A 15,771-nucleotide genomic window follows, 5' to 3' on the forward strand; every position below is an offset into this window, starting at 1 on the left:
AAACTTCACCTTAGGGCAAGGAACTGCAGTAGGGGTTCTGCTTGTTTCCCTTGTGCCACTGTTCTCTAGCTTGTGTCTGGGGAGAGGGTGTTGCCAGCGTGTACTTTTTCCAAGACTGGAATTATGAAATGTTTCCCTCCATGTTGTGCAGTTGCTCAAGGTTTTCTTCTAGCTGTCAGGTGAGTTTCTTTTCTGAACTTGGGAAATAAATGTTCTCAGGTAAGAAGGTGTGGCCACACCGGCCCCTGCCACGCACGGCGCGCTTCTGTACCCGAACCCACCTGGGGAAAGGAGGTGGTCGCAGGCAGTGGGAACCTCACGACCTTTCCTCATGCAGTCACTGAAATAGAATCTGTTTTATTTTTGCAGCGCACTTCAGTACGTGGAAGCTAAACAATTTTGTTTAAATCGGTCAGCTCTGCTGTCATTAGTATGAAATTCAACTGTGTTGCAAAGAAAAGAAGGGATGGGCAGAAGGTGAGGCTGGATGTGACCTCCACCTCTACCAGGTATGTGCACGTGGTGTCAAACTGCTGTGCGCCGTGTGTGGTTCTGCCAGCACACCTCCGTGCTCTGGAAGGGTAAGCTCAGCAAGAGACATCTTCTGCTGACTTTACACAGGATCAGTTTTTCTGCTCTTTAAACGACAAGAACAGGCATTTGTTCCTGGCTGCTGGTCTGGGGATGTGTGCAGGAGGGTGTATAGAATTTTTTTTTCTTTTTTTTTTAGGACAAGGGTGAGATAGTTTTGTTTGTATACGTAGTTAAATGGAATCCCTGGGAGACAGTGCCTTCTGGGGGAGTCGTGCGGAGGGCCGGCAGCTGTCGGAGGCCCCTGCAGCTGAATGCCGCTCCCACTGCATCTTATTGCTTTTTCTCCTTTTGTTGGTCTCTGGTGGCAGCGTGTAGACTGATGCCGCTTTCCGAGTGTGTTACCAACAGCATGATGTTGAAAAGGCTGGTAAAGAAGTTGTCTAATGTTAAAATTTATTCCTGTATCCTATTTCTTCACTTCCAATTTAGGATTTCCCTTGCTCCCCTGTCTCATCTTCCCACTGTCACTCTATACAACCTGCCCTACTGGGACCAGCACTCAGTGTTCCGTCAGCCAGTTTAACCACCTGCCATTGTGAGGTACCCCAGACACTCAGGCATCAGTATCTCCAGCAAGAACAAGTGCATCTTTTACACTCAAATAGGAAATTCAGAAATTATTCTTTTTAAACAGTGAACAGTGCTTTTAAAGCTTAATGTTTACCAGCTAAAACGGAAAACTTCCTAAGCCAATGTAAATGTTATTTTGGGCGTCTACAAAGGTGTTTATGTCTTAGTAAATTTCATTCTGCATGAAAACAGTGCCCTTAGTGCTGTGTTTTAACATAATCCAATGTGTTTGCAAAAAAGCCAAAGCTCTCTAAAGCTTTTAGTTGTACAAAATAGACCAATTTAGTTTTAAGCTGCCCTTCAGTTTTACCTCAGTTGAATACCTGCTACATGCATTTATGACTTAGCTTGACATTTATTACCTGTCCTTAAACACAGAATTTATGATACTGAAAACAAGTTTCTCTTCTGAGAAATCATGGGGAAGTAGAGAAAACATTATACTGTCAGTTTATGAATGTAATCCCCTGACACTCTCATTTACACATCAGAGAAAGGAACCCAGAGCTTGAATGAAGTCAAAGTGACTTTTTTAATCTTCAAGAAAAACCCCCGACTGTCACATCCTATCTGTACCAAAATACATTTTGATCTCAAAGTCAAAGCCCCGTGGACTGCTTTGTTTATTCTTATTGCTCTTCCGTATTAGTGAACAGTTCCAGGGGTTCATTTGAATAACTGCCTGTATAGGAGTGACTGTTAGTTTTCCAAGAGCAAATGAAGACTTTACAGAGGATTTTTTTTCTTTTTCTATACAGCAACATGAAAAAAAAAAGCACTGGAAATGGGCCCACCTTCCTTAAAGTATAAAAATGAGTAAATGGCAAAACGATATCATCTTTTCTTACATGTTACTAACAAGGCTCACTTCAGATCCAGGACCTTGCTTTAATCATGAAGACATCCATATTTTCAGTTGACTTTATTGATAAAATAAGTTTACTGTACAGTACACAACTCTAGCGATAAATTCTTTTCAAGCCATCTGCATTACAAAAATAACAGGTATGCAATGAAAAATAGTCACTCCTCACACTGTGAAGGTTCTTTAAAATCCTAAAGTGATCAGGTCAGGGGAACGACAGGGAAGACGTATCAAACGTGAAGACTAGGAATAGATAAATTAAGTCACATTTTTTTAATTTACAAAAATAAACACTAATCAAGCATTATTTCATAATAGAGCAACCTTAAACCACTGCCACAGACTAACAGCTCTCCTCTGCTATCCAGCTCCGGAGGTTGTACTTGAAAGACAACCTGGAAAGTCAGCCATGAAACTGCATTCAGCATTAAATGGATATAACTGCCTCCGATACCAGTCAATGGCTGAAAAGACACTTCTAAAAAAAATAACTTAACCCAAAACTTCTTGTAAGTTTGCAACAACAAAACACTCCATTCAAAAAAGATGTTGCTTCTGATAAGTCACCAGCTTGCAAGCTACAGTAGAAATACAAATCTAAATTATAGAAGCATTGGCAAGGTTTTACAAATAATAATAGCAGATGTATTTTGTGATTGAGCTAAAATGTTCCCCAAAAAATTCCCCCCATGTGTTTAGCAGGTTTGGAAATGGTTAAAACTTTTCCCATGCATGTGAATGTCCTCAGTATATTCTTAAGCCTAGAAACAAGCCAAGATGCTCTGGAAAGAGAAGTTGCAATTTCTCCATTTATAAAAAATGCTGTGAAAATTTGGAGAGCTTGATTCATGTCTTTCAACTGCATTTCCTAGCATGTGCAGTAGTTAACTGAAAAGTAGCATTTATTGTCTCTGCTTGAACACTCCTTTCCTAACACTTTTTTTCTCTTAAAAGCACTATGGGAAGGTGGGCAGCAACAAAAAAAAATATTGAGTTCCCTCTAAATTAGCTCAGTGGGCACTGAAAGGTTACCCGTAGACCTGTGGCACATTCAGCTTGAGCCCAGGAAAGCTCTACTGAGTCAAAGGAAGTTGTATTTAAGCTGACACACTTACAAGGGTTTGATGCTTAATTCTTTTTGCATTGTTGTAACTGAAAATCAAATTTAAGTAATAGTTGATTTCAGCGCAGGAGTTCAACTCACTTTGCTAGGGGAGTTATTAAACAGCCCTAATATTCAACTGTGGGTGGCATTTGTAGATCTAGTTTTCTGTGGCTGAAACCTTTTGCTCTGCTGCTTGAGTATGCTGTCCAAGTAAAGATTACATTGATGTGGTGGACAAAAGGTGATGACACACATCAATAGTAGGAATGTTCTTGCTGCCTTGACCAAGAAGTGATAGTCTGACAAACAAAAGCTGAATATGAATTATTTTGGCACCTCTTTTCTACCAGCCTGACTTGTGTAGCACTCCTATCGGCTCTGCGTATGATATAAGCTGTACTTTTTGATCTAGGAAAACTCAATTCCTTTTCACTTCTGCAAGTGTTTCAGGATTAGAAGTGAGCAATCTATTTGTCAGTATAGCACATTGAAACCTTTCCTAGTGCAAACATAATGCATACCTGAAAGTTACCTAAAAACCTTCTTGATGACTTAAGAAAAAAATTAGGAGTATTGAGTGCAGGCTGCCAGCTTTGCCATAGAGCTGCTTCCTCCTTCCCCCAGCTGCCTTGCTGCTGACAACATTCAGGTGCTTTCAAATCGCTGTTTCCCAGTGAGGCAGTTGGGGCAGGGACATGGAGAAGAGATAGATGGGACTAATGTGACTTCTTGCCTACAGAGAACTGAGCCTGGCTTTCTCTCGTGAAACTGAAAAGTAAGGCAGAATTATACAATGCTACCCATGTTCCTGGAAGCAATAAAGTGGGAGCAGCTCTTTTCATGTTTTGAAAATACAATTAAGTGTACATATTTTAAAGAATCTTGTTCAATTTAAAAAAAAATATTGAACAACTGCAAAAAACATTGCTTATGTTTAAACAGTTGGCCTAATATTTGAACAAGATACCCTGTTGTGGCTAAATAACAGAAATGTTTAAGTTTTCTGCTGCCTACGTCCTCTTTCCATTAAACAGGTTCGTTGCAAAATAAGAATTTATTAAAAACCTACTAAAAGGAAAAAATGTAATGTGGCTCATGCACAAAGCATATTCCTAAATTACAACTTTTTAGCCAGAGATCAGACTTTAAATCTTACCTTTATTATATAACAGGTGCACTGAAACTTTGTATGAGTAATAATTTATATAAATTATGTGAAGCCCTTTATCTGTAAAATGACTTAATATAAAAATAATTCCCAGTTCAGTAAGCGCATTAATCCATCTCCTACTGAAGTTAGATCTATGGCAACTAACCTGTCACTAAGATTTTTTGTAGAATACCAATTTAGATTTTACGCAGTATAAAAGCCACTAAACTGGAGTTTAAGATGCATTAGCTTGCTGGTGCCCTATTCAGTAACAAGTGCTTGACAAGTGACCCCTGATAAATCCATTTGTAAAGTGTGCAATTGAAGCTTGTTGACTTCCATAGTCTTTAGCTTTTCCTCAGGCTCAAATCACTGCTTGTTACTAATCCTGACAGAGATGTGCTCTCTGATGCATCTTCTTTCTTGAGGTTCAGAAATGATTCTCTGGTTATTTGAAGAATTTCTCTCAAGCCTTTGTTTTCTTGCTATAACCGGAGAAAGAAAAAGAATTAATTTTATTATATATTCTATAGTAATTTAAATCATAATAATATTCAATATTCTATAAAGGAACTAAATTTAATTAGAACTCCAGAAAGAAGTCAAGATAACCACATTGATAACCTCCCCTCTCCTCTCCTCCAAACATATGTGTAAGGATTAAAATACTGATTTGCCATCAGGTTGTGTTATGTTATCTTCTAAAATTAAGAACAATACATTTCTAACCATCTTGCTTTCTTGAATGGGCAATAAGAATAAAAACAGAAAAGCTCAAAACACAAACGTGGATAAGAAAAGGATAATTAAGTTCAAATGTTGCATTTCAAAAAAAATCTTCTGTTCTTTCTACCTTGTCCTAATAAGACACTAGGATGGAAACAATAATACCCACACCTTTGACATTTACATTATTTTTATTTTAAATAATGTTTTTGTGCCTTTGGAGGACTTCAAAAAAGAGAAAGCTGAAGCCAGAATATAAATACAAACCACTGACTTCTGGTGATGCAGTATCGCCGAGGCCAGACTTCAGAGTAGGCTAGAGTAGGAAGAGTAGTTACAGCCCTCCACCGGGGAAGGGCAACAAAATAGCAGTGTGACTGATACAGTAACTCGTAAGAGATACAGCAACTCCATAGAAATCATTATGATAACGTTTACTCCTTTGCTATTTGTGCCATTGCTGTTTTGATTTCGTAGTTACCTCAAGCTGAATGATCCGTTCCTGCTCTTTACAGCCGTGCTTTTCATCAATTTCAATGGCTTTTCTCATTACTGCTGCCATTTCTGTAATTTGGTCCACATGCACTTGCAGCTCCTAAGATAAAAATTAAACAATGACAGCTTTAGTAACGCATTCTCTGTATTATTAAAAATGAGTGAGGCATTACATGTGCATTTTAAGTGCTGTGCCGCTTCATAAAAACGTGAACACAGACCTAACTTCCAGAAAACAAGCTCTCTGTAACTTTACAGCATGTACAGCCACTGTTGTCCTCTCCATTTAAATAAACCTGGTTTGCCACACACTGATCCCTTTTATTAGAATTTTATGTTAAAAAAATTGTGCTTAAATGACTGTCTTCCACACCTTCCGTGTCTTCCAAGTGGCTACAAGTTAGCCATATGCCTGCTCTGACAAGATCTTCTTGCGTTGCGGGAATTGATGTATGTCATTTTTGACATGCAGAAAGGCTAAACTCATCTAAGAACATGTGACATTCTTTCTGCTCATTTCAAACCCGATCCTAAGTCTGGTATAGCCAGTCCCAGCCCATGGGTAGGCATTTATCTCTTAAAACGACCTGGTGAGGTAGTCATCCTTGCTGTGTCATATATTAGGAAACTCAGATCTGTCCTTTGCTCTTTTCTAGATACTTCTGCTTGAGTCTACTTCCAATTCCAGCTTATCTGGGATCTGGATTTCAGAGGTTCTTGTCCTTGCTGAATTGTAAGAAAAACCTTTGTGTCCTGTCTGACTACTTTGTGTCTGTTTATTAATGCTAGTAGGGTACTTCCCTACTATAAATAACTACCCACCACATCACACTGAAAGATTCAAAAGAGGGGAAGAAAAAAAGTAGTAGTTTGGCTTGTTCTTGTCCTGTTCCACAACCAGGAGTGGGATGACAGGAGCCATTGCTACAGGTGCAACAGCCTTTGCACGGAAGCCAGATTTTTAGATATTCTTTACTGTTTGTGGAGAAGTGACCTCTTACATGGACCTTGTTGGTTCAGGTGATGGTTTACTTTCCTGCTGGCCAACCTACCAGCAGGAAATGCTTAAAGAGTCACTACTTCTTTTCTCCTGTGATCTAGATAAAGAGCCTATGCTTTTGCCATTTGCTGCTGTTTTGCTAAGCCAAATACATGAATGGTATTTCCAGAAGCTTTTATTTTTCATTGTCTTTTCTTCAACTTGTCTTTAATTCAATTATCATGCCAGCCTATCCATGTCTGACCTGATCTTTGGACAAAATTCACAACAGTCACTAATATCAGGAAAAGCAGAACTGAAATGCAACGGTACAGACTGAAGTTACATTCAACCTTTACATTTTGAGTTTGACTGGAGGTCCATATGTCTAGCAGATCATCAGCTTGCCTTTAAACTACCAGAAATGATTAAACTATCATAAAGAACTGCCTCACTTGGAATCATAAACTTTATGTCACCAAAACAAATATACTTTATTAAAATGAACATCAGCCCTTTCCATCCTTTCTTCTCTGCCATTGCAATTGCCAAAGCTATAGTTTAGCTGTTTACTCATGAAATGCCCACTCACAACGGCAGGGGGCTGGGCGTAGAACTTGCTGTAAATCTTGTTCTTCTCAGTTGCCACGGAAGGTGATTACATGAAACATTTTTTCAATGAAAAGCTAAATTTAGCTTGAAAGAAAGCTGTGATCAGTGGTAAAAGAATGAGTTGGGAAGGACATACCCTTGAGAAGGACTGGGAAGGAGTTAGTGGGTTTTAGATATATTGCTGTCTTCCCTACTTCCTATTTTGTCAGCTTATGTGGTCTCTTGATCAATGCGATTTAGGGCCTGTTCCAAGGTCACTAACATTACATCAGATGCTAACACAAAACTGTTAGGGTCTACTCTGGAAGGCTGATGTGTAAAACTTCAATGTTGTAACACCAAAGAATGCAATGGAAGTGTTTCATTAGGAAAATAGCCTCAAACATCAATGAACACTCTTTGTATCTGTCCTTTTTGTTTGCCATACATAGTTTGTTGTTGTTGTTGGTTTTTTTTTGTTTTTTTTTTTGTTTTTTTTTTTTCCTCTGAAGGGGGAAATAAAGAAGCCACATGTGTTTTTAGGCCTTCTTTCAGCTGAACAAATTCAAACAACACACTTAGATCGGGGTTGTTACTACCAACACACATTTTTGCATACAACAATGCTGAAAGAAATTGTTTTTCTATTTCAAGGAAGTGCTTGTTGATCTGCAGAAATCAATGATTTTGTAATAATCTTTTGTAAACAGGCACTAAAATGAATAGCTGACACTTGAGAAAACAGTGATTGATACAGTGAGATAAATTTCTTAGGTGTGATGGATTTTTTTTTTTTTAATTTTAGTTAACAAGAGTGAAATATTTAAAAACTGTTTCAAGATTGTTCAATCTTACTGAATGTAAAGGCTGATCAGAAGAATAATGAAATTCCAGAAATCTTAAGTAGCAGGTTAAGGGTGATAAATGCTCTTCATCAGGTATTCTTGTGGGATCAGATTTAACCAAAATGTTGAAGCCTCAGTCTCCTGTTTCAATAATATTGTTTGGTGTTCCTTTTTTTTTTTTTTTCCCCACCCTCCAAGCTTTTAATCCATAGAAGTGCTCCAAAAGGAAACTTCAAAGTCCATTTCAGGACAGATATAATTTTACTCTCTTGTCTTGGTACTCCTGAGGCAGTAAGATGTTATACTATAGGCAAAGGTAACTTCTTTTGAAAAGGATATATACCTGTCACTTTTTAGGAATTTGTTGAAGATATAGTTCTAATCCAGTAATTTTTTTCATACCAATTTAAGTAGTCTCATTGATTCCAATGGCACTAATTACATACATGTGATTTTGTAAGGAGATAAGAAAGCATCAACTTCTTAAACTTTGTTTTCCCAGTACGCAGACCCTAACTCTGCTTTGCAGATTTAGTTTGTTGAGGTCAAAGATTATTAAATGCTTAGAACGAATATTTGTCTACATAGTTACACTATTCTCTGATGATTAAGTTTAATTTAAAATGTAATATTTTGCTAGAAAGCTTCTGTTTAGATCTGTTAGTGACCTAGAATAATGAGTTTTGCTGAAAATACATTTTAAAAGCCTAAACTATATGCTAATGCTATAAAAGCATATATTAATCTTATATGAAGCTGCTGAATACTCATACGTCACTCATGGTAGTTCACAAAAATGTTCCTTAATGGCACTTTGCTTTTCTAGTTTTCAAAAGCCATAAGACGAAGCACACCTAATAGCAGCAACTTTCACCACCTTTCAAGCATCTCAGGCTGTCTTGGATTCTACTTAGCAATCTTGATCAGTACTGAAACAAGAACCAAGGGTTGAAGCAGGAAACAGAAGAAGTGCCTCTTCAGTTATTCAATATTCAAAAGGACCTTTAAAATATATTTTTTAGATTTACAATATTTAGGGGAAAAAATGTGAATATTGAATTTAAAAAGCTTACTCCTGCTCTCCCCAGTAAGCACAGGTTTACTAATTATTTGTTGGAGTCACAAGCATATGTTAAAACCGGTCTGAATATTACTGAGATCTGTGGGCATCTGGAAGTATAATAAGGCAGTTGCCTTAAAGTGAAACAAAAGTAAATTAAGTAGATACAGTAATGAAATGCTACTTGTTAAAAGCTTAAATAAAGGAGAAGCTAGTAAGGTTGACTTACTTGACTGATCAAGTTTCCTGTTCATGTTTCATGGACTGGATTATAAAAATTAGGACTTTTTAGTACAATGATATAAAAACTGAGACAAGGTAAGCTTTGAACTGATGCACTACAAACTAACTTAACTGTTAACTGAAAAAAAAGGCAAGAAAACAATGAAGTTATTACCTTGGAATGTTGCTCTTTTAACTTCATTATTATACTTGGATCATCCTTTTTGCTCGCCATAAGCAACCTAAACATCTGTTCTCTGTACTTGCTCATTATGAGTTCCAAAGCAGACTGATGTTCTTCAAGAGATGTGCGTAGTTCTACCAACACAATTTTAAATTCAGTTAAAGTTTAACAGAGAACTGAAACAAAATGCAAAAAGTATTTCAGCTTGAGAAAACCAAAATAAGCCTTTAACTGAGTGTCCCTTTTCCCTGCACCATAAAATCTATGTAGGTTCTGCAAATGTCTTCAGTGGTAACTGCCCTGGGAAAATTCTTGTTCAGTCAGAAACAGAAGGTCTTTTGTTAATATGACTTCGTATTCAGTCCCTTTAGCTGACATAAGCTATCTTGAGTGTAGCTGAGGGGCTTTAGCCACTGTAAGTAACACTGTACAAAAGCTAGAAAGAAGTTTACAGATGTTTTAATCTGCAGCTTGGCAAAATAAGAGTTAAAAACTGCTTGTGTTCAAAATATACTAAGTCAAAGGACAGATTACTCCTGAGATAAAACAAGATTTATGAATTGAGATCACTAACTCCTTTGCTGAATATAACTGTTAGAATACCTTGAATACCTTAGGTATTCCAGGAGGAACTGTACATTCCTCGTGTACAGAATTCCAGATGGAATTAAACTACTGCACTTATAACTTGTCCTGACTACTCCTAAATTAGTTATTTTAATCAGTGAGAAAACACATTTCCAAATAGATACCTATATTGCAGAATTAAGTTCTATTTATCTCACTTATGATGAACATTGGATAAGGACTGAAAAAGTAATTTTCCGCAACTCTCTCTTTTGTTAATCATAGTTCTATGGGTTGGACATTAGGACTCTATTATATTGCATTATGATCAGTTAAACTGACAACTTGAGATTAGAAATTCTTCTACAACAGTTTTTTGAGACTAGATCAATGGTAAACGTCTCACTGATTCCAGTGGTGCAGGCCGGAACTTGAAAAGGATAGAATATTCACGTTTTACCTTTATTCTCCTGTTGCAGTTCCCTAATCTGTCTGTTTTCTTGTTGGATACCCATCACTAATGTAGACCGAGGGCGATGTCTTGCTACTTCATTGAGCTCTTGAATTTCTTCTTGGTACTAGTTATTAAAAAAAAAAAAACCATAACCACAACATATTTCAGTAACTGAAGGCAAGCATTACTCAGCACGTCACAAAGGACCAGTTCTACTGTCAGTCAAAGTCTGTAACCAGCAAGATAATGCTTGTTTTTAAATGATAATATCAAACACACACACACTTCTGAAGGTGTTGCTAACATACTGCCCTTTAGAGACACTAAAGTATCACCTTTGTTTTTAAACAAGTTTCATGCCTCAGATGTGTGCAGTGGGCATTATCTAACCTTCAATTAATGCAGGTCAAAATCACCATCAGGTAATTTAAAACTGATATACATATGGTAAAGAAAAACCTTGAGGTATTAACCTCTAGGTATTTACTGTGGCTTCCCAATACCTTAAACCAGAAGGTTGTACGGGTACTAGTCACATGGACTGACTGAATGGATCCCAACTCTGAACAAATGGGTACATTTAATACTCTTGATTTAAGTTATGAACCTTCTGCAAGACTAGTTTTACAGGGATGAAGCACATGCAAGGTTTTATTATTTTACAGGCCCATTAACATGTCCTGTGCCCTATTAAAATGACAGGATGAACTCCATATGGAAAGTCAGTGTACACCTTTATGTTTTTCTGTAAATTCTCTAGTGAAAGTCACACTCAATCTAACAACTTGTCTTGAATAGCTTAACATCAGAATGGAAATGATCACAAAAAAAAACCCAAAAAAACCCCCAAGCTACTTTGAAACAAAAGGAGACAGTGAAAAAATAAAGTACTCCGAACAAAAGAAAGCATGTCAGGGCCTCTGTAGGATTGAAGGTGCATGTTGAAATTAATAAAACAAGTAGTATTTCACAGAAGAGCAAAACATAATTCACCACACAATGGTTTGTAAGATACCAACACCATTTCTACTGGTGTTCTTCAAATAAATGCTTGGTTTTGATATTTAAGTTAGAGTAACAGAAAACTTTTTCACAGGATCAAACTAAATATATAAACAACCTGGTTTTAGATCCTAGTCACACCTACAATTAAAATATTTAGCATGGTATTAAAGGATTATCCAAATAACATACTGATTCTACATTGTACAGTGGCACACAAATTATTTTAAATTATGTGTTTCCAAGTTGTTCTGTTAATGGAGTAAACAAAGTTGGAAAACAAACCTGTTTCATTGCTTCAACCCGCTTGTTAAGAGCTGTAGTCTGTTCAATAAGAGCTTCTGCTGCATTGTCATGTTCCCTTAGCCGTTCCACCAGAGCTTTCGCATCTGCTAAGGCTTTTTCAATTGTGCAACTCATTTCTAAAGATTAGAAATGTATTATTTTTACAATACCACCTGTTTGCTATGTAGAGAACAGCTATCTATGTGATATATACACGTATTTTTTTTTTTAAGTCTAAAACAGCTGAATATAACCTTTCTCTCTGTAACATCCAGTTATTTTGTTGACTTTTAGGAGTAATATATCTTAAAAACACCTTTCCTCTTCCTCCTTTTTAATTGCTGTTGAGACCATATATCAGAGCAATGATATGAAAGTAAACTTGGTATATTGATACTATCCCCACAAGACAAAGTGCAAAAGAAGGACTACTGAACGTATGGAAACTGAGTAGTGCATGTCCTTCTGTAAGTAGCAGAGAAAAAAAAATATTACATTAACTATTTCATTTTTCAATACTACCTTTTTTTTTTTTCATGTGCCCTCCTACTAGTCAGATATACTTCAGGATATTTGAGAAGTATAAATTCAGCACAAAAGAGAACGCCAAAGGACTACAGTGGGCTGAATATTTCGATTAATTAAATCAGCAGAGAAGGAACAGCTCAAACTGACAGAGTACAGAAAATTACTCAGGGAAAATTCAGAAAACTAAAGACTTATGTTTTCTTCATGTCTATAAATGAACAGCACGGCATGAAACTGTAAAAATTGCAACAGGATAGAGCAAGACAGAAACTTAGCTAAGAAAAAGAACTGACTGCATACTTAAAATACCAGCCTTCTAATTGCACAAGTTGCTAGCAGAAATTACCTATTGCCAAAATTTCTAAGCTTGCAAGACACTTCGATGTACTAGCATTTCCAAAATACTGGCCTTTACACTGAATTTTTTGTACTCATGTTTGAGAGATTAAGTTTCAAGACTGAGATTTTCAGCCTAAATTTTTGTTTTCTTTTAAGAAACCTTGCACTTTTCCTACTGAAATCCACTTAAACTCCTTGAACAGCTCATCAGCAATCAGTCAGCAACCATAGAGGTTTATTAGAGTTATGGGCCTTATTGATGTTAGGTTTAATATTTGTTTCAGGAAACTTTCTATGGTACTGAGAGAATCAACTAAATCTGTTTCTTAGCCAGGCAACTTGCTAAAGGAGAGATTTTTGTAAGCATAAAAATCAGTGAGCCTCTCCTGAGCTACAGGAAAAAAAATTGCTCCAAGTTGATTTTCTAACTTTCTTAGGCACCTTTGCAAATTATAGCCTAGGATCTTTCAGGCAAGCTTAAAGAAATCCTCGCGTTTTCCTCAACTGACCTTTTCCCACTGTTCCAGGTAAGTAGCAGAAGTAAGGATATTTCAAACAGCAGAAATTCCACCATTCCCCTCAAAAGACTTACAAATGTAGCAGGAATATCTGCCCTAATGCATTAAGGTGGGAGAAAACTAAGCCAGACAGCAACAGAGTTTGGAACATTCTCTGAGAAGTTCTCACACACCCAGAACGTCCTGCAAGGTCTAACCCCTCAAAAGCATTTTAATTTGGTAATTTCATTAGCTGCCCCCTGCGCTCTGAGGAGCACATGTAATACAAAAGCATTTAGTTTACTTTTTTTCTGTAGAAGGGTCTTTCAGGGGCCCTACCATCACAGAAAGGTTGAGACTTGTTTCCTGATGAAGGAGCTTCAGAAAGAGAACATTATAGAACACAGAACACAACTGTTTTAACTTGTGTTTTCTGTGACTCGTGTTATCGAAAGCATCGGTGTTTGGCACGTACATGTTTCCTACAGACATTGATAACGTTCATTCCTTCCTGTTTATCAATCAGAGTTTTCATTTTAACTTCCCTATAATGTATATATGCATTTGAGGTATCGAGTCAAGCTCTTCAGCAGACCAGTGTGTTATCACAGGTAGTTGATTTATTCACTCTGGTTTAGCAGTTTGAGCTCTTTTTAGTATTATATAAAAAGGAATCATACTGCACTGTTTCTAAGGATCTGCTTTTCTAGCTTCTCATTTCTCCTTCCAATTCAGATCTCAGATTCTTGCTGGACTACAAAAAGATCACAAGCAGAAGATGACCCGTGACTCTAACTTAATTTCTGTAACAGTTTAGCCTGATCAGATCCATATCTAAGGAGAATTTGAAGAGCAGCCTTTAACTCAGTTATTGGGTCATGAATTCTCTAGCCAGTATAAACTAAGCCTCTTAGGCTTCTCCATGAGCTTGGAATATATTCTGCAGTCAGACTACAATACGGTTAACACCTCATAATTTGTATGCATCAATATAAATTTTTAACACAGTACGTATTCACCCTCCCGTGCACTTTCTCATTTTGACCCAACCCAACCACACAAGATAAAAAGAAACTCATTTGTAGCAAAGCCACTGAAGTTCTTTCTCACAGCCAATGAGTTGGGGAAGACACGCGTGTGCCTTGTGTGGAATACAGCTGTGCAAATTCAGCAGTGACTCTCTACCCTCCCAATGCAGCAGCTTCAGCTGGCCAGAGGCCATCTCCTGTTTTCAGGCAGGATTTGTACCTCAAAAAGGAGAATAATTATTTTTATCATAGTAATTCAAGTATTGTCTAGGATTCCTTTGGGCAAGACACTGGCCCTAACCCTTGGAATTTAAAATTCTCTCTAGTTGCTCATCTGGCTGCCTTTGAAAAACAAAACTGTTGTCTTATTCTGCAATAGATCTAAACTGCTGAGTTAACTTGGACATTTAGATAAAAAACCCAACCAATTAATCAAATCTATTTGATTCAAAGCACTTCTTACTGCATATTAATTTTTTTATGAGCATGAGGACTGCAGTAGCTAAACTTCATGACTCCTGAACTCTACCCTACAAGGGATGCCCAGCTGCAAACGTATTTGTTAGCCTTCAATCTCAACAACAGGGTCAACAGGTAGCAAGAGCAACAACTCAAAATAGCCATACTGGTACCACATACTCATTTCCTGTCACTTCCTGCTAGTTACTAATTGCTTTCATTATCAAATTTGGCTGCTCCTTAAAAAAAAAAAAAAGCCACCACCACCTAAGAATAAAGATTTTTGCGTAACTACAGCCCTCCTCCAGTTTTCTGTCTCTTCTTTCTTTTACACGCTTACCGAAAACTGCCTATCCCCACGCCTTGGGTTTCCCCCTCCCCACAGTTGCCCGTTTCGCGGCGCGGCACCGCGCTGCCGTTCCCGCGGGCGCCGGCCCGGCTGCGAGCGGCCCCCGGCCGCCGCCCCCCGCGGCGAGCAGGCCCAGCCCGCAAACGGAGCCACCGCTGCTGCGGCCCCGCCGGAGCGGAGCGGAGCGGCCGCCGCCAGAACGGGTGCGCTGAGGCACACACCAGTGCGGGCTGTCGCGACACCGGCACCTGCCGCGACAGACACAGACACAGCCCCGCGGGCGCCAGCCGGTAGTGCTGAGGGGGGGGGGGGGGGACGGGACTCGTCTACCTCCTGCTCCCTCACACCTCCCCCCCCCCCCCGTGACGTCACGGCCCAGGGGCTCCCCGCGCGCCCCAACGCGAGTCCGCCGCGCTCCCAACCGCCCGGTGGCAGCGGTTCCTGCACCGCACCCGCTCCCACCCCCCCCCCCCCCCCAAAAAAAAAAACCCCGCGCCTTCCCCGCCTCGCGCCACTCACTCATGACCGGCGGCTCCGGCAGCGCCCGGCGCCGGGGGTGAAGCCCCGACCGGCCCGGCCCGTTTGTCAAATGGCGGCGGGCCGCACGGGGCAGTGGGGGAGAAGCGGAGAAGCGGCGGCGGGGGGGGGGGGGGAGGGGAGAGCGGGGGGGGGAGGGGCGTCGCTGCCAGTGGGCGGGACGGGGCGGCGCGAGGCGAGAGCGGCCGCGCTACCTGCCGGCGGCACCGGGCGAGCGCCCGCCGCTCTCGCGAGAAGTCACCTTGCCACCGCCCCCGCCCCCGCCCAGCTCTCGCGAGAGACGCCTCTCCGCTGGGCGGCCCTTTCATAGCGCCTCCCTATTGGCCACCTCCCATATAAA

At 39.4% G+C, this 15,771-nt stretch overlaps 1 protein-coding gene and 1 long non-coding RNA gene across 3 annotated transcripts; one reads left to right on the forward strand and one right to left on the reverse strand.

The window, feature by feature from the left end:
* Nucleotides 1-2,071: 2,071 nt before the first annotated feature.
* Nucleotides 2,072-15,628, reverse strand: FGFR1OP2 (FGFR1 oncogene partner 2). Of its 2 annotated transcripts, none has more exons than XM_042795411.1 (6): nucleotides 15,414-15,628; nucleotides 11,695-11,831; nucleotides 10,414-10,531; nucleotides 9,378-9,520; nucleotides 5,492-5,605; nucleotides 2,072-4,769 (listed from the first exon to the last, which is right to left on the reverse strand). In XM_042795411.1, the coding sequence occupies exons 1-6, from the start codon at nucleotides 15,415-15,417 to the stop codon at nucleotides 4,632-4,634; spliced, it is 654 nt and encodes a 217-aa protein (XP_042651345.1). In that variant the 5' UTR covers nucleotides 15,418-15,628; the 3' UTR covers nucleotides 2,072-4,631. The 2 variants fall into 2 exon arrangements, with proteins under 2 accessions (XP_042651345.1, XP_032842259.1); XM_032986368.2 differs by lacking the exon at nucleotides 15,414-15,628 and adding an exon at nucleotides 14,886-14,904.
* LOC122153695 lies at nucleotides 11,838-14,841 on the forward strand. The gene is made up of 2 exons (XR_006165547.1): nucleotides 11,838-13,088; nucleotides 13,794-14,841. It is a non-coding gene; the product is annotated as an uncharacterized LOC122153695 (long non-coding RNA).
* Nucleotides 15,629-15,771: the final 143 nt, after the last annotated feature.

Source organism: Tyto alba, unplaced genomic scaffold (assembly GCF_018691265.1).
Source record: "Tyto alba isolate M040663 unplaced genomic scaffold, T.alba_DEE_v4.0 Super-Scaffold_21, whole genome shotgun sequence".
Lineage (NCBI taxonomy): Eukaryota > Metazoa > Chordata > Aves > Strigiformes > Tytonidae > Tyto > Tyto alba.